The sequence below is a fragment of the Carlito syrichta genome, unplaced genomic scaffold (assembly GCF_000164805.1).
Source record: "Carlito syrichta isolate Samal-C Ts95f unplaced genomic scaffold, Tarsius_syrichta-2.0.1 Scaffold236168, whole genome shotgun sequence".
NCBI lineage: Eukaryota > Metazoa > Chordata > Mammalia > Primates > Tarsiidae > Carlito > Carlito syrichta.
In genome coordinates, this window is record NW_007180264.1 from 38,848 (window position 1) to 58,320 (window position 19,473).

General features: G+C 39.0%; 1 protein-coding gene across 1 annotated transcript in view; it reads right to left on the minus strand.

Moving 5' to 3' along the window:
* HACD2 (3-hydroxyacyl-CoA dehydratase 2) overlaps positions 1-19,467 on the minus strand; it is a gene marked incomplete at its 3' end in the record, with an annotated part of 55,721 nt that extends 36,254 nt beyond the window's left edge. The window contains exons 1-3 of the mRNA XM_021709464.1: positions 19,374-19,467; positions 16,716-16,833; positions 2,083-2,101 (exon numbers count right to left, since the gene is read on the minus strand). Of these exons, the coding sequence (XP_021565139.1) occupies positions 2,083-2,101; positions 16,716-16,833; positions 19,374-19,384 (148 nt within the window). The remainder of the gene's footprint in view (positions 1-2,082; positions 2,102-16,715; positions 16,834-19,373) is intronic.
* Between the last annotated feature and the right edge of the window lie 6 nt (positions 19,468-19,473).

The window sequence follows — 19,473 nt, forward strand, 5'->3', positions numbered from 1 at the left end:
AACCGCAGTCTGAACCTGCTCATCTCTCTGCTCCCACCATCCAACACAGTGTCTGGTACCCAAGTCTGAGGGACATTCAATAATTTGGGGGTATAAATAAAAAAAAAAACTTGTCAAAAACTTTATTTCCAGGGGTAGAAATTTTATAAAGAGTTATAAAATGATCTTCTGGGACAGATAAAGGGATTTGGAGTACTAAGCACAATTAAATATGAATTAAAATAACATTATACATGCTCAGTGCTATAGTCTGAATGTTTGTGTCCCCCTAAAATTCATATGCTGAAGCCTAATCCGCAATGCCACAGTATTAAGTGGCAGCAGGGTCTTCAGCAGGTAATTAGGTCATGAGGATTCTCATGAATGTGATCAGTGCCCTCATAGAGGAGACCCGAGGGAGCATGCTTGCCCTTCTACCATGTGAAGACAATGAGAAGGTACCAACTATGAGGAATAGACCTTCAACAGACACCAAGTCTGCCGCTTCTTGATCTTGGAATTTCAACTTCCAGAACTGTGAGAAACACATTAATTGTTTATAAGTTGCCAGTTTATGGTATTGTGTTATAGCAGTCTGAACAAACTAAGATACCTGGAAAACATGCATCTTAAGAGTCTTATAAAGGCACCTGAACGGGAATGAGACAGGGTTCAGTCATGTGAAGAAGCCCTGAGTGGTTCCAGAACTCACTCTGGCTAATGCTTAAAATTTAATCATTTAAGAAGGGATCAAAATTTTCATTTCAAAACTGCAAATAAAGGACTAAAAAGGAAAGGTGTGTAAGACTGCACATAAGTTAAAACCCACTCATCATAAAATGAGGTCAAGCCGGCAAAGCCCTGGAGTTGGAGTCAAACTGGCCTGGCTCCAAATGAGGCTCTGCCATGTGCCAGCTGTGGGGCCTAGGCCAGGTCACTGAACCCTCCCTGGGAAAGCAGATCCCATGACAGATGCATCCCCAAGCCCTTTCAAATCTATAGTTCAAAGTTTCTAAGGCAGCATATCTTAGCCTTTGGGGATCACAAACTCTTCTGAGAATCTAATGAAAACTATGAATTCTCCCCCACCCCCCAAATAAACAGAGAAACATGTATGCAAAATTCTGCAAATCATTTGAGGGGTCCCTGAACTCCATCCACGACCCCAGGTAAGAAAGGAAGATAGTGGAGGAGCAACTCTTCATAGTGAAGATGCTTTGTCTTCTTTAAAAGGCATGGAGCCAAGTATCACAGTGACCTCTGCAAGACCCACAGTGGACAGTGTGCTGTGCTTCCACCCATGGGTCCTTCTGAACTATAAGTCTCCTCATCTTTGAATTCCCTGGTGCCAAGTCCAGTGCCCTGGATACAGTAAGCACCAGCTTTAGCTGGGACTTAAATTGATCAGGACCAAAATGTAGATTTGTAGTTCTCAAGAGACAAATCTGGACTACACAGCAACCATTATGGGCTTGCTCTGGGGGGGAAAGGGGGGGGTCTTTAACTTTTCAAAATTGATTTTTATGTAATTAGAGGGTTTTAGCCATTCCAGACTAAGCTATGCCTCAATTTCAAAGCAAATCTGATTTCTCTCCCCTCCTCACTAAAGTTAAAAACCACACATATCTGACTTCAGTAGAAGTTCCCTATGTTTGTAGAATCCTTTACACTTAATTACTTTTCCAATACCTCTCACATACACGTACTACTCATCTGGGAGGTAGGCAATACATGTAGTCCTCCCATTTTAAAGGTCAGGAGAGAGAATATACCACTTAAGTGATCATAGACAGGGCTTTTCAACACAGTCCAGCACCAGGACTCCAGCCACATTTTTATAAATGTGCTAGTGTTTCTCTATTACCCTTTAACCAAGAAGGTGGAACACATCTCTTTTTCAACCGACATTTAATAAAGTGTTCAGTGATAACATCTAAATAGTATGCATGATTTCAGAGGCCAAAAGTTATTTCAATTTGAGGAATTTTATATGTAATGATTAAATGGTTTTTCAAAATTCAGTAGGAATCAAATCAAGCCTATCATCTATGACTTAAAAAGCAGAATCCACTGTATGTAGGAGGGGGGAAAATCCATACTTACCTATAGCACAATGTAAAATCTAAAGGAAAAAAGGGGGGAAAAGAAGAGAATTAGTAAGATAAATAGTATTAAAGTTTTATTTCATATAAAGTAGTCTTTCCATAAGAATAGAACAGTGCCTGCTAGTAGTATTAAATCTGAAAAAACAAACATTTCATTTTTAAACTTGGCTATAGGCTATTTAACAAAATGTAAATTCTTGCTCAGTTTTTTTGTTTGTTCATAGTTTGTGTATCTTTGGAAGATTTCCTAAGGAAGATTTAATTTTCACTCAGTGATTTATCAGAGGTCAGGGACCTATTTTATAATGCACAAACTTGTAAGAGCCATGATATACAACATCTCCCATGTCCTCTGCACTAGAGAACAGAGCTGCCAGGGACTCGAGAACACAAGTCAGAAGAGCCTCTATTGTCTCTAAGGTCCTTCAATGCAGACATTCATCCTACAAAGCTCCACCCTCAGTCCCCATGTTGCCTCATTCAATGATCTCATTGCAGAGGTGTTCCCTGGTCCAATTCTAACCCTGTCTCTTTGAGCTCCAGATCCACATTCCAAACTGCGTCTGGACACCTCCAACTTGGAGTTGCAGCAGCAGCTCAAACATGGCCTGTCTCAGTGGGAAGCACACCTTTTCCTTCCTTCACACCTACTATGTCTCTTAATAACCAGCCTCCCAGTTCTCAGGTTCAATGTCCTTCCCTCCCCCCCGCCCAAGTCCAACTGGTTTCCAAGTCCTGCTGTTGCTTCTGGGATCTGTTTCCCCATTTTTATTTCCAGTGCCTTGAGTGAGATTATCATTTCATTTTAATGGCTATCTAATTGGCCTTATAAGCGCCCTCCAACTCATTTTTTATATAGCAGTGCTTGACCCTGGTGGTGGTGGCAAAAAAATAATTTGAAGCTATCTACAAGATTGATTTAATGACTAAAGCTTTTCTAGATAAGACCTAACAGCTGTTGTAGGACCTTTTAAAATGTTTCCAACATTTCTCTAGCAGTCATTATATTGTTTGATCCTAACAACTATCCTAGCAGATAAGCAGGGCAGATATCTCTAAATGAAAATGAGAAAACCAACGCTGGGAGTGGTGGCTCACACCTGTAATCCTAGCACTTTGGGAGGCTGAGGCAGGAGAATCGCTTGAGCCCAGGAGTTTGAGACCAGCCTAGGTAACAGAGTAAGACCTCATCTTCCCCCCTCCCCCAAAAATCAGCTGGGTGTGGTAGTGTACACCCTTAGTCCCAGCTACTCGAGAGGCTGAGGCTTGAGCCCAGCAGTTTGAGCCTGCAGTGAGCAGTGATTGTACCACTGCACTCAGCAGTGTGTACTGGCAACAGAGTGAGAGCCAACTTCAAAAAACAAAATTAAAAAACAACAACAACAAAACCACCAAGGTTCAAAGAGGCTACACAACTTGCCCAAGTAGTAAACAATGGCCAGAATCAAGAACCTAGGTTTTATTTCTATGCTGCTGCTTTTCTATCACTTTGTTTCACTGTACACTACTTAGGAGGAAAAAACAAAGGCCAGAATTTGACAGGAACTTGACAGGACTTAGCTTATCTAAAACACACATGACAAAACTGTGCTCAGAAACTATTATTGTACTAAGTTTTTGGGGGAGGGCAGGGGAACTGAATTAAAAAACCAAGCTGCAAAATTTGTTGGTAACTGGCAAGAGGGAAAAAAAACTCATCATATTGCAAATCTTAAAATATTTTTCAAAAGAAAACACTGCTAAAACCTCAGTAGTGTGAATATTACAAGATAAAGTATACCTCCTGATGCAAAGTTGAAGAAAAATAAAAGGTATATCTAGAAGAAAATGAGGAATGAAAGACAAGAATGAAAAGCATCCTTTGAAACAAGAAGACATATGACAGTGCCTAGACAGAAAACCTGTTCTTTTGCTGTATGTGATTAGATATCCAGGCTGCTAACAACAGGACACTATAGGAAAGAACACACAGCAATAAAAGGCAAGCATGTTTTTTTTGCATGACAGAATAGTAGGTCTCAGTCCTATCAGACACACTCTCCCCTTTGCAATCACATGTATTTAATACCTTCCCTTCCATTCCAAAATGGAATTTATAGATGACATGACCCAAGTACACACAATTTTCAAAACCAAATAAATACAATGCCCTAATTGATGCCTTATTATCATATGTTTGGACTGAAAAATAAAAATATCAGAAACCATTCTGGATAAGTACAGGAAAGTAAAAGAGCAGAGGTATAGACCAACACTTGAAAAAAATTATTAGGATAAGTAATAATGAAAATGAAGAAGTAACCTTATCTGAAGTTGGAACAATATGCCAAGGTAAGTAACAGTCAAAGCAGAGAAACTGAAGAAGTACATTACTCTGTCAAATGAGCTAGGGCTTATTTATTTATAAAGGGTGGCGTCAAAATAATCCCCTAGGTCATGTTATAGAATGGGGTAGGAAAAAACCAATCCTTCTGCCTTGAAATCGTTGAGACATATAATCAGTGTCCAGTCTGTAAAAAGTCCTCGGAAACTATACTCTTTAAATGATACAATAAAGAAGGGAAGATGGATTAGAAAAAAAAACAAAAAACAGTACTGCAAGAGGCAACAAAGCAGTTGCGTAATAGATTAGGGATACTTTTAAGATAAAATAGAAAATGACAGTTATCTCAAAATAAAATTTCCGTCTCACAACCTAGATTTCTTATCATTACATATACACATGGGCAATATTATAAAATGTTAAAGTAGTCTACATTAAAGAAATGCAGTGCAATTCCTGCATTCCATGTGTCTCAATTTAATAACTGAAGCCTGAACAGGAATCTCAAAACCAATTTTCAATCAGTTTTGTTGCTTTTGCAGTAATAACACCACTGCACTGAAATCTCTTTCAACTAAATATGCAAGCTGGAAATTCTGTAATACTTAGAGAACAGAATGTGCAGAGTGAATAGATGACTTAATTATTTTAAGACAATATCTTTATTTCACTTAAGCTTCCCTTTTCATACCAATGATAATAGTACGACAGAATGCTAAAGCCAATACCCCAAGATGACTGTTCCTTATCTCTTCAGTCAGTCAAACACTAATCTAGGTACTGCTGTCAAATCAATTGATTTTAAGGTATAGATATTATGTAGGTGGACCTGATGCAACCAGGAGAGCCCTTTAAAAGCAAGGTTTTCTCTGGCTGTTGGCAGAAGAGGAAGTCAGAGATATTAAAAAATGAGAAGCCTCTGGCATGCTGTTGCTGACTCTTAAGCTGGAGGGGTCAGTACAAGACCTAGATCCAGAGTAGCCCCTAGAAGCTGGGAGTGCCCTCCTGCTGACAGCTAGCAAGAAAATGTGGACCTCAGACGTTAAGCTACAAGAAAATGAATTCTGCCAATAAACCGATTAGTTTGAAAGTGGATTATTTCCCTGGAACCTCCAGATAAGAAACCAGCCAGTCTGGCTGACACCTTGATTTCAATCTTGTGAGACCCTGAGCAGAGAATCCAGTCAAGCCCAGCTTCTGACTTACTGTGAGCTAGTCAAGTGTTGCTGTAAGCTGTTAAGTGTGCGATAACTTGTTATGCAGCAATGGAAAACTAAGGCCACAACCTTCTTCGAATTTAACAAGCTATTTGTTTAATTTCTCATGAAGGTTTTTCAGTTTTAACATGTATTACAAAATGATCAATGTGTATTTGTAGAGGGGTTAGCTTGAGGGAACATACAGAAGTCAAGGAAGATGCAGAACAAATCTTCATTGATTTGGACTGTCTCGCACATTGTAGGACATCTAGCATACCTGGTCACTGTGGCAATCAGAATACCCTCATAATTTTCCAAAATGCAGTGTAAGGAGGTGGCACTGCTTTACTGAGATCCACTGCACTAGAATAAGCATATCTGATCAGAAAAAATTTAGAGGATTTGCCATAATCAAAACTCCCTTGAAAATATGTGTTGTAAACTTCTCTCTTCTCTTGAGCCCTTTCTATTTCAACTGGCAATAAACTGATTTTAGTTTTAAGATGTTAACCTCGATGTCAAATGCCATTTTGCACAATAGGTTACTAGGAAATATCTCTTTTGAAAAAGTTTCTAAAATCTGAAGGCAATTATTTTTGTAAGTTACCAACAAAGCTATTCAATTTCATTTTTAATCCAAGGTAAAACAATAACAGCAATGTCCAAAAAAAGAGTTTAACAAGTCTCAAGGGAAACGGAAGCCCAAGTAGTGTTCAAAAGACCTCAGTTAAATCCTCACATGGATTTAATGTGATTCGACTACAGTGATTCCCCATCTCTGCCTTTCAATTCAAAGTTCCAAATTCTTGGAAGAAAAAAACCTGACCAGCCCAGTTTGGGTCAGGTATGGACTCCTGGATCAGCCAGCTATTGCCATAAGTGGCAGAGTCAGGGAGTAGAAACATAGTTATTAGGAGTCCAGCTATTGCCATAAGTGGCAGAGTCAGGGAGTAGAAACATAGTTATTAGGAGTCCAGCCTTGAGAACTGGGAAAACTTCCAGAGAGGATACACTAAGCTGGGCAGCTCCAGAAGACATTCTAATACACTCATTTTTACCATGCAGAGGTGCATAACTCATTTGAGTTATATTTATCGTCTTTGAAGTGTTTAAGAAATTATCATACTATATGCATATATTATTGCATTGTTGCTTAAAACTTATCTATATGATAATATAGTCTTCAAAGATAGATATCAAAATGTTAACAGTGCTTATCTTTAGGATGCAACCTTAAGCAGCTATGCATTTTCTTCTTTATTTGCATTTTTTTCTACAATGAATATATAGTACTCATTATTGGTGGAAAACACCTTTCCCTCTCTTCTGGTTTCTAAGAGGAATTTCTACCAAATATTGCTGGTCTCTGCACCCTTTAATTACTTTACCTCAGGAAAGGATGACTCATTTGAGTGGTAAATCTGGGAAAGATAAATGGGGTGTGCTCAATCCAGCACCACCCTAGAGGTTCCATAAGGAGCCTCAAGTTCTCATGGTTTCTTCCAGGCCACCCTGGCTGCTGCTGCGTGGGACAGGGTGGATGGTGAGTCTTATTCTGGAGGTTAGTCGGCAAACTCATTTGACTCGCACACGAAAGCAAGTCCTCCAACTTAGCCCTTATCACAAATAGAATTGATTTTTAGGATCCTTATCTAAATCCTTTATGTCTCAATATTCAGAACATAAGCAAGAAAAAGAGGGCTTTCATTAGGCTTTCCTCGATACACCAGACATGTTTACAAAATCCTTTCACATCCATTTTAAAAGAAGGAAATAGGTTAAACTTTCCTTAATTACCATTACTTTCCCTTTGTCATTTAATTTCAGCTTTCTTGGTATATTCAGTTCTATAATTTGCTAATTCATTATCTGCTTAATTTTCATATTCTGATAATGAAATGTTGAAGTCTCATAGAATTTAAAACTGGGGAAAAAAACTTAAGGTCCAGTATAGTCATTGCACATATATCCAGTATATTCATTGCACATAATGAATTTATGGTCAGACAGATTAAGACCAGGGTCACAGGATGAATTACTGTCAAAACCAAGTTTTAGTACTCAAATTTCTTGTCTCTAGTTTTTTACATACACTATGACACCTCTTAAGCACAATTCTATTTTTATCTCTGCAGTATTTCTGCTAGCTTTCCTATGTATTTTGTTTCTCTGTTCAGATAATCATTCATTCATCAACTGATTCTAAATGCATAGCTGCATAACATGCTTAACATGTGTCTCCCATGTTCTTGGTACATGACAAACTGAATTCTACTTCTCTTTGGCTACTGCTCTGACATCAATTTTATCTTATGTTGTGACTGGGCAGTCCTGCTTTTCTTGATGTCTCGTCATGATAGGCTGGTTTGTCTCTTAGTAAACTTAAGCAAGTCTCTCTCTCTTTTTTTTTTGAGTTGGAGTCTCACTCCATTGCCCAGGCTGGAGTGCAGTGGCACGCTCCGGCCACCGCAGCCTCGACCTGCTGGGCTCTAGCAATTCTTCCGCCTCAGCCTTCCAAGTAGCTGGAACTACAGGCGTGCACTAACACACCTGGCTAATTTTTTATTTATTGAGAGACGAGGTCTCACCAAGTTGCCCGGGTGGGTCTCAAACCCGCAGGCTCAGGTAATCCACTTGCCTCGGCCTCCCAAAGTGCTGGGATTACAGGCTGAGCCACCAAGTCCGGCCAGCAAGTCTCTTATAAGCAACAGATTGTTCTTTTTTTTTTTCTTTTTTTACATTTCATGGATTTATTTTTGCAATGATGGGGCCTTACTATGTTGCCCAGGCTGGTCTTGAACTCCTGGATTCAAGTCAATTTTCCTGTCTTGGCCTCCCAAAGTACTGGCATGACAGGTGTGAGCCACCACACCTGATCAGATATTTAGCCAGTAACCACCATCACTCCTTTTAATTTTGATGAATCTTATCAGTCCAGTGGCATAAACATTAGAAATGATGCATTTGTGCTATACTCTATCATCCTATAGATTTGTTATTTTCCTGTCATTTTCTTTTTCAATTTAACAGGATTTGTATAGGTGTAAAACTATTTTCTCTTTAAATAAAAGATAAATTATTCAAGCTGCCTACTGTCTTCCTTTTTCAAAAAAACTTTCAAATCTTATTTTCCTCATTTATCTTTTGTTTTTTATTATATTTTATCATTTTAAATTATACAATTCATGTAAGTGATATATAAATATGTACTAAAGCATACAGAGTAAAAGTAGAAATCCTTTATCCTTCTGCCCACCCCCTAAAATGCCACTCCCCTCCACAGAGGTAAGCACTAGTAGCAGTTTGATATATACTCTTCCAAACTTTTTCCAATATCTACAATTTTGCTTTTTTTCTATTGACGCTCCTAATCTGAAAACAACATAGAATAACTATTCTCATTATTTTCAACTTAAGAATTAATAAGTTTATAAACTCTAGAGTGACATAAAATTTACATTGTTATGTTTGTCTTTCTTCCCACTTCACTCTATCCTGGTAAAATTTGTACTATCTTATGAGAATCCCCGTGGGCATGCTACAGTCTGTAAAAAGGCTTACACTGTGCAGTGCAGTAACCAGTAGCAATATGAGTCTATTTAAATTTAAATAAAGACTAAATAAAATTTAAAGCTCAGCTTCTCAAATCCACTATCCACATTTTAAGGGTTCAAAAGCCATATGTGATTGGTGGCTACTGTTTTGGACAGTACAGAGTCATTCTCCAACATTAACACTTCAGAAAGTTCTATTGGACAGTGCCAGTCTAAAACTTGGTCAACTTTATTTATTTAACAGTTAAATACCCTTTAGTAAAATTCTTTCAAAGCTCCATTACTTTTTGTAGCCATTTTCAGAATGTCTCCATCCACAGGAAATGTCCCCTGGTCTGTTACCTGGGCACCTAATGTTTTCTTCTAGCTTCATGAGGATATTGTTCTTCTTCAAAGTCTAAAGTCTCAAGGTGTTTTTGCTATGATATTTTAAAATCTTTTTTTTTATGCTGAAAGTTGTTTATCTTTGTTTTAAATTTTAAAACTTAACAAGTGTCCAAGAAGGGAAGAAATTTTTTTTGTTGTGGAACTCTATAAACTCTCAATAACCACACTGAGACAGGCTTTCAGTTCAGAAGTTTTCTCTAATTTTTGGCTGGGGGTGGTGACTCACGCCTATAATCCCAGCACTGTGGGAGGCCAAGGTGGGTGGACTGCTTGAGCCTAGGAGTTTGAGACCAGCCTAGGCAATAGAGTCAACTTTGAGTGTACAAAAAAAATTTTTTTTTAATTAGCAGAGCATGGTGATGCATGCCTGTAATCCCAGCTACTCAGGAGGCTGATACAAGAGAATCGTTTGAGCACAAGAGTTCGAGGCTGTGGTAAGCCATGATTATGCCATTCCAGTGCCTGATTATTTTTTTTGTGTTTTTTTTTTTTTTTGAGTTGGGTCTCACACGGTCGCCCAGACCGGAGTGCAGTGGCCGCTCCCTCAGCCTCCCAAAGGCGCGGGATTACAGACTGAGCCACCGAGCCCGGCATCAGTTCCTGATTATTTAAGAGTTATATATTCCAACCTTTTCTACTTCTGCAAGTTTACTTTTTGAAAGCTTGTATACACTCAATAGGTTTTCTAGATACATTGGTTCTGCTGTGTTGTTATTATTAGCCTGCTGAATTTCACTACTTTTATGTATATTTTGATTTTCTGTTGTTCACATAATTTTGTACCCGTTTGCTAGTTCACTAATACATAATTGGTCTGATGTGGCCTGGCACTCCATATTTTGCAATATTCTTTTTGCATTTCAAATGGTGAACACTGAAAATTTCCCAATAGTTTCTGTTCTGTAATCTACTTTATTTGAGACTATAACTCCAGCCTTTCTCCAAATCTTCAGTATCACCTATTTCTCTGCACTGTGGCCTCCTTCCTGCCCTGTACTGCCACCATTGATATTTTTAGTTATTTTTTTTCCCCAACACATTGCTTTCTTCAGACATTAGCTATTGTGCCTCTTCGAATACTCTATCAGTTTGCTTCTATTTGCTTGAGTCATCAAGCAGTGAGGCCTGTGTGGGTGGGTTCCTCTTTCTTTCTAATGTTGTGACACTTATTAATTATACCCGAGTTAGTATCTCTCTCCAGTTTTCACATTGTTTTAGAAGTCGGTTTTTCTGGGATTCAATGTCATTCCTATTTGTGTAAGATATCTCCGCTATGACTTGCTCTGCTAGCTTTTCAGAAGTCTCTTTTAGAGGTTTGTTTTTTAAAAAGAAGTCTTCAAAATAAAAATAGCCTATCATGGGCATGCAGCATATGTTCCAAAAGTTCCTTTTTAAGACTGTTATTATTGGGAAATCGGCATGTTTCCACAAGGAGGAAAAATATTATAGACAATAGTTATGGTCCCACACCAGTTCACAAAAGCAGCCTTAAACTATAATGTTCCTGAAGCATCTCCATGGCAAAAACTCATCCAGTATTTGTGCTATAAAGACAGAAAAACTGGCAGGTAGATAAGATGAGACTGTTCTTCCTCTTAAGGACACTACAAATTCTTAAGATGTTGCTATATTTTAGAGAAATATCCAAAATCATTTTCTTGACTGATGCATTAAAGAATTTGAAGAATGTTGTAGGTGAGGCCTGAAAAGTCAGAACAAAATAACAGAGAGGGACTAGGAAAGTGTGGCAGGTTTAGAAGACATAACGAAAGCTGTTGATCTTCCTGACCATTTCTCCAGAACTAGTTCTGCCATTTTAGACCCAGCCCTACACCAACTCAAGGAAAAGATCAGAAATGATACTGGGTTCCTTGCTCACTTTTGTAGGTAATAGGTAAGGGGAGTTCTAAGCAGCAGAAGGATCTGGAAGAGAATGGAAAGAAAAGGGAGTTCCTGTGGTCCATCCATTAGGTATTCCCAGATGGACAGGGGTAGATAAATGATGCATACAGCAATATATGTATGTTGAAGATAGTCTAAGTGTAAAGTCTTTGCAGAGCAATCCTTAATCCATTAGAATTCTAACTGTCAATCACAGAGGCTATCCAATCATGAGTATCTGAAAGTGTTCTTGGTATAATTACAATCTTATGTTAACCAAAGACATTTAGAAATTCAAATTCTTTCAGCAATAACTTTAAACTGCCATTAACTGCATCAATCTATAATTTTTCATCTTTAACTCTACTCAAGAAATCTGCAAAGATATGATCTGCCTTATCAATGAATATCATGAACTCAAAAAAAAAGAATGTGGAAAACAGAAAACATCCACAGCTCATATAAACGAAGAGCATTTTTTAAAAACTGAGATATAATTCACATACCACAAAATCTACACTTGTGAAGTGTACAATTCAGAAGTCTTAATATGTTCACAAGGTTGTCAGCTAATGCCACTATCTACTTCAAGAGCAATATACCATCACCCTAAAAAGAAACCCTGTGCTCATCAGCAGTCTCTCCCCATTCTTTTCCTGCCATGGCCCTGGCAGCCACTAATCCACTTTCTGTCTCTATGAATTTGCTTATTCTGGCCATTTCATATACATGAAATACATACTATTTGTGACTTTTTGATCTGTCTTCTTTCACATGGCATTTTTTCAAGATTCATTCTCACATGTGTCAGTAATTCATTTATTTTTATAAATTTTTCTTATGCATTTATCACCTTTTATTTATTCATGAGTAGCATTTTTAAAATGTGTTTTTGCTATCTATATTAGCTCTCAGGATTACTCATGATTCAACTCAAGACACATACTTATTATTCATACACTAATCTCTTGGCCCACAACGCTGATCACCAGCATTTTACACTGTGTCAATTTATAAATCGTCTCATATATTATAATCTTCATTATTTTGGGTATCTTGTATTTTAGTAAATACATCACTTCTTGGGCTTTCCATCTATCACCCCTTCTTCTAGAAATGCCCCTTCCCTCTAGCCCTTCAATATGGTTAATGTGACTCTGCTCCTGTCTACAAGTCCAAGAAGGAGCACCTGATTCAAGCTGAACCAAGGAGGTCCTTCACTGGAAATGTGAAATCGGGAGTAAGATTGTTTCCAACTAGCTGCTTTCACAATTGCAGGAGCTGTAATCTCAGGAGCTTTTGGATGTTACCATCATCTGCCATATAGACTAAGAAACTGAGAAAGCTAGTCTGCAAGATGAGACAAATGAATTAGGAGACAAAAAAAAGGAGAATAACAGAGATAAGAGATGGTGCAGGAATTCCTGGATTCCCTCTGGTGCACTAGTCCCTGATTACAGACCATTCCTAAGGCCAGCTACAGTTCTGCCTTAGATTCTAAGGGACATTCTACATGTTATAATAAATCCCTCTTGCTGCTTCAAGTTAGTTGGAGAGGTTTCCATTATCTCTAGCCAATAGTCCTGATATAATTATATAATTATCTACCCTGTAAGATTTTAAGCTTCTTATTAGCAAGAGCTCAACCTCTATAGCACCCGTTACCCAAACCCATACTTATTTAAATAGCAAACTCAACACTAAGGGTATCTGGCCCTATACCGGGGAAGTGATAGCCAGTTAGAGGACCAAACTTCACCTGAATGCAGCCTATTTGTGAAGTTATTCCTTACTTGTACCCTACATCTCTATAATAAAATAAAATTTAACTAAAAAAATAACATATTTATTTACCACCTGTGCTAAATAACTACCTGTGGTAGATAATCTGGAAAATTCTCTAAAAAAAACACTCAAGACTGCTTGGATGAATGAGTAAAGAAAAGTTAGAATTTGTGTCCATTTTATTTGTTTGTTTACTTATTTATAGAGTTGGAGTCTCACTCTGTTGCCTTGGTTGGAGTGCAGTGGCACGCTCATGGCCACCCAGCCTCGACCTGCTGGGTTCAGGTGGTCCTTCTGCCTCAGCCTTCCAAGTAGCTGGAAGCCACTGTGCCCAGCTTATGTTCATTTTATTAAAAGGCTTTATCATTGTATCACCAACTCAATATATCTTTACACCCATGTTGTAAAAAATCACTTAATTTCCTCAGAAAGTAAGCTGTTTTTTGTATTTCACTATTGCGTGCCCATTTATACTTGTTCGGTAAATGTTTTAAGTTCTTTAAAAAGCAAAGTGTTGGCCGGGTGCAGTGGTTCATGCTTGTAATCCCAGCACTTTGGTAGGTGGAGGCGAGAGGATTGCCTGAAACATGGGTTCGAGACCAGCCCGGGCAACATGGTGAGACTTCATCTCTACAATAAATAAAAAAATTAGCCGGGCATGGTGGTGCACGCCTGTAGTTCCAGCTACTTGGAAGGCTGAAGCAAAAGGATCGCCTGAACCCAGCAGGTCAGGGCTACAGTAACCATGAGCATGTCACTACACTCCAGCCGGGGCAACAGAATGAGATTCCAACTCAAAAAAAAAAACAACCCAAAAGCAAAATGTTAATATTCTTCTAAGGATTTGAAATTTTTTAAGAACAAGTACCTTCTATTTCCCTTTTAAGCAAGCTCCCACAGAACCTAATAAAGAATAATACTCAGTCTACAGAGATATAAATGAGTAGCTCCTTTCCTTGGATTTATTTTCTCCTTCTGTAAACAGGATATATTAAGCACCAATAATTCCCATAAAGATAACATACATGTAATTAAACAATACCACATACATCTGATTATTACACAATGTAGACTGAGAAGGCAATGAAACACTCTTGAACTGACTGCACAGGAAATGCACTTTAGTAAGCTTGCTCTCTCACCCAGATGAAGGGGTTACTGCCATCACTGACCTCTGCACAGTCCATTCCCTGTGTGTTCCTGGGAGTCTTTACTTCCTTATGCACAGTCCTTTTCCCAAAAGCAAATCCGGGATTTGTCACCTAATTGGTTCTTAGGGGGGATAACAGAGATAAAACCAAAAATCCAAAATATTTTCTTAAATCCCTATGAAAAATTCTATAGGGATAGACAGGCTAATCCTTCAAAGTCTAAGACTTGGTTCCTGAATGGATTTTGCGTCACACTGTTTAATGCCCCTACCTTCCCTAAGATATACTTAAATTTTTAAAATTACACTTCTAATATTACAAGGACTTAAAGAGGTGGTATCGCCTCTAAATTACTGAAGAATTCCAACTGAATATAAGCACTGGGGAAGTTTCTGATGGTCTTGACCATAAGCTGGCTTCTCTGTAGCTTGAGGGAACTGTGTTGGTCAAAGCTCTGAGAGACAAAGTGCTACTTATTTATCACAGTCTCCTTGCAAAAAAATTCAATCCTCTAACTTTAAAAAATGGCTCACACTAGGAACTGCTAAAGTTTCCTTCGACCCAAACTATTAGGGCAGGAAGGGACTTCAGAAATCTACTTTATTTCACAAATGAGAAAATGAGGTAGATAAAAGATATGACCAAATCCACAGAGTAATTTGTTAAAACCTCCATACTTTGGATACGAAAACTCAGACTTCCAATTGCTCATTTCATTACACCACCTACTTAAAATATATAAGTATGGACACTATTGAAATTCTGCTGTTTTCTAAGAGGAAAAAAAACAAAAGTCAAAAGGTACAACCTTCTGATTTTCAAAGTGAGAGGTAGAGGTAGAGATATCACATCTCATTTCATGGAAGTAAATGACTTTTCCTTAAATATCACTCCACGGTTCAGTTTTTAAAAATTGTCACTGAAGTATAAATGTCACGATGGGCTTGCCCTGGAGGCCGAGTGAAAGGAAACCAAGTACCAGATCTTCCCTGCAATCTGTAGGTTTTTCACCATAATGAACTATGGTAGCTATTGATTTTGTGTACACAAAGTTATCCCTATTCCCCCTATTCCATTAATAAAGTCTATAGTTCCTTGGACAGAAGGATGGGCATGTGTCCCAAGCCTGGCTAATCAAGTATCTCACATTACTGGCAAGAGTCTAAGGTGTTCTAACACCTCAGGCCCTGCTCTCCAGAGGCTGGAACTCCGCAGTCAACCAGAATCCTTCCCTGGAACCCCGTGTTCAACACAAATGCTAATAAAGTAAACTGCCTCCTGTTTCCCACAATGTGGAGAATGCTGTCTGCAGCAGGAGAACCTATGAGCAACAATCGAAGAGAAACAGAGATAGGCAGAGATGAGAGACAGTCTGGCAGGGTCAAATAATCCTTGGTTCTCATTCCTGAGCTGGTTCCTTTGATCTTGTAAATTAATCCTGTATCTTTGTCAACTACAGAAGCAAAAATTTTTTTTGAGGGGGGGAGGATTTAAAATAGTTTGAATTGGGTTTCTGTCACTTGCAACTCAAAAATCCTAATCTGTGGCTGGGCACAGCGGCTCAAGCCTGTAATCCCAGCACTTTGAGAGGCCAAGGAGAGGGGATTCCCTGAGTTCATGGGTTTGAGAACAGCCTGGGCAACTTGGCGAGACCTCATCTCTACAATAAGTCAAAAAATTCGCTGGGCGTGGTAGTGCATGCCTGTAATTCTGGCTACTTGGAAGGCTGAGGTAGAAGGGTCACCTAAGCCCAGTAGGTCGACATTGGGGTGGCCGTGAGCATGCCTGCCACTGCACTCCAGCCTGGGCGACAGAGTGAGACCCAACTCAGAAAAAAAAAAAATCCTAATCTATATTTACCACAGGAGAGGGGACTGAATATACACTGCCCTTAATACATGGAAATCAATACATTTTTGTTAAATTTTTTTTTTTTACTTTAGATGCCTTTAGACAGGCTCCATTGTCACTTCTATCTAATGCTCCTAATATCCTACACCTACCAAGTTTACTGATTCCACTATCTGACCCCTGAAAGTATCAGAGTTTGCCAACACTTCCCTAGGATGTCCCTAGAATTAAAAAAAAATCTTAATATAAGCTTACTTCAATTGATTTTCAATAAGGTTAGAATATAAAACATATTCCAGATAATACAAATTAAATGAGATTTTACCTAATCTAAAACATCAAAAAGATAAATCTGGTTGTCAACATGATAGTATGCAAGGAGGTAAAATTTCAAAATTTAAAGCAAATCCAACAGATAGATGGCTACTTCAATATAATTTAGTAGCATGCTTTTTAACTTATAAAAACAGAAATCAATAACAACAAATCTCAGGACCTACCTCCAATAAGGCTCCAGTTTGGAAGAATTTCAAAGGCTTTTCAATTGAATAATAAAGGCTGTGGTAGCTACCCTTAGCCAGGTAGGCTCGGACCAGACCAACTGCTATAACAAGCCACCTAATAAAAGAAAAAAGAGAAATCAGAAAAAAAAAAAAGGCAAGGATTTAGGGTAATTGAAAGATGTAGCAATAACAGATATTGCTAAAGGTGACCTCAATAATCAGTATCCTGGATTTATGGGTGGTAGTTTTTAAATGCCAAGTTGTAGGACAAGGAAATGCTGCACCAAGAGCACCCTACCTAGAGTGCTCAGCAAAAGCTCAGTGACACCTCACCCATCTGGAGCTTGGCTTTTTTGGCAACATTATCTGTTAAGAACAAGGCCAAAATGAAGGGAATAAGTTAAAATGGTCCTTGTGCAGCTAAATTAGGTGCCAGAAAGTCTAAGTCAAGAGAAAAAAACTGGTTAAAGGAAAATTTTTAATGGCCTATATAATTAAAGAGTCTTTAATGCTAATAGGGTAGAGAGAAGATGCTTTAAACTATTTTTATAAGTGTCTCACTGGAATATTCCCATATCTTAAAATCTATCCTTTTAAAAATGCAAATGAAATAAGAATAAAAGTGTTTTTTTTTTTTTAAAGAATAAAAAGTTTTTTAGTTGAATTTTCCATAATCAACTCAGAAAAGAAAGCCAGATCAAAACAAACCACAAAACAGGGAAGCACTTAGGCATACAACTGTGAATGTCACACTTCTATTTCACTATCCTTCTCAAAAACAAATTCTCAGGTCCTGTAATTTTTTACTTAAGTTCCATAATGAAACAAATGACCTTTAATTTTAAGGTATGTCTCTTAGAAGGCAGTAATAGATTTACATAAATGTACAATCTCGATGTGATCTGTGTTATTTCTAATGACTTATCATACAAGGACATCAAATAAGAGTTCATAAAAGAAAAAATTAATTCCTTAATGTGTAACTGGTTCGGCATCAGAAGCCTAGAAAAAAACTTACTCTTACTTTGCTCTCACAATTCCAATTTTCTCCATTTAAGACACCACTCCATACTCTCCACCCCATTCTATATGTTTCTCACTTAGGAATAGACATCTTCTTACCAATATACCTTAAAATCCCTCTCCAGTCCAATGGTCTCATCAATGCCGTTGATAAGACAATAAGAATTTTATATAAATAAATACACACACACACACACACACACACACACTCCTAAATGTTCCTTGAATGGTCAATCTGTGTGAGCATTTATGTGACAAAGCTTATATCTGTACTAGTTCTTCACTGGCCTGTGAGTCAAGATAAATGATTTCTAGATCCAGAACTTCTAACAAGTTCTATGATCTCAAGCAAGTTACAAATTGTCTGAGCCTAGGTTTCCACACCTATCATTTCTAATACTAGCAATAAACCTAGGGTCCTCCCAGGATATATTTATTTTTGTGAAAAAAAAGCAAGGTGCTGAACTATAAATATACATTTACATTTGGGTTTTTTCTTTTTTTAAAAAAAAAGGTGGAGAGAACATATATATTTGCTTGTATCAGCATGCTAAGGATACACAGAACTAGTTGCCTCAAAGGAGGGGATCTGAGTAGAAGGGAAGGTGGGAGGAAAGATTTTCACTTTATGCTCTTGTGTATATTTTGAATTTTGGACCCTGCCAATGTATTACCAACTTTTAAAATAAATAAACTGGATGCTCACTATAGTTTTTTCAACTTTTCAGTATGTTTAAAATTTTTCATAATAAAATGTTAGAGAAATTTTTTTTCACCAATGATTGTAACTTCAAAACACATAACACATAGTCCGATCTGTGATCCTCCTCACCAAAACCCCGGGGATAGAGAATTGCAGAGCTGAAGGAACCATCAAGATCACCCAGCCAATTAGTTTCACTTATGAAAAAACGGAGACCCAGAGAAATAAAGCGATTTAGTCAAAATCACACAGCTAGTGTCAGAACTAAAAACCTGCCGTGATAAGAGATGGACTGATATGAGGGAGACAGGAAATGGGTAAAACCTGTTCCTAGGGTGTATACTTCTCCCTTCCCAGTAACTCTGCCTTCCACTCCCCAGTTTCTTCCCTACCCCAATACATCCTAAAAAGTCTGAACTCATTCAGAGCACAGTTCTTCTCACGTCACTGGCCAAAAACTTTGAACGCTTTCTCCACTACCTTTCAGACGAAAGCGCAGCCTGGATTTTGAAAACAGCCGCCTAAATGAATGGTCACTCTGCAGCCACTGCTGCCTCCACTCCCCCTGCTTGGAGCAGTTCTCCGTTCGTGACTCGCCGCCCGGGCTGTCCTCGGCGCTGCAGGACGGCCCGGCCCACCGCCCCCCAGCCCTGCACCTGTGGCCGGCCCACCCTTCCTCCCACGGCCCTCCCGAGCCCGCGCCTGGGCAGCCTTCCCCGCGCTCCCGTGCCTGGGAACTTGGCTCGGCCCCCCAGCGCAGGCGGGAGCTCGCGGGCAGGCACCACCCGGGCCGATCCGGCGCTCGGTCGTCCTCGCGCCCGGGTGCCGAGTCCCGGACACCCAGCGCCCGGGCTGCGCGGCGCGCGGCGGGCCGCAGAGCTCCCTCCCCGGCCAGGCTGGCTCCCCGCCTCCCCGAGACCCAGCCTCACCCCGCCGTCATCACCACATTGTAGATGACCAGGTACGCCGTGGCCAGAGGCCCGGGGCCCTTCTTCTTCCGTGAGCCGCTGGCTTCGCCAGCCCCGGCCC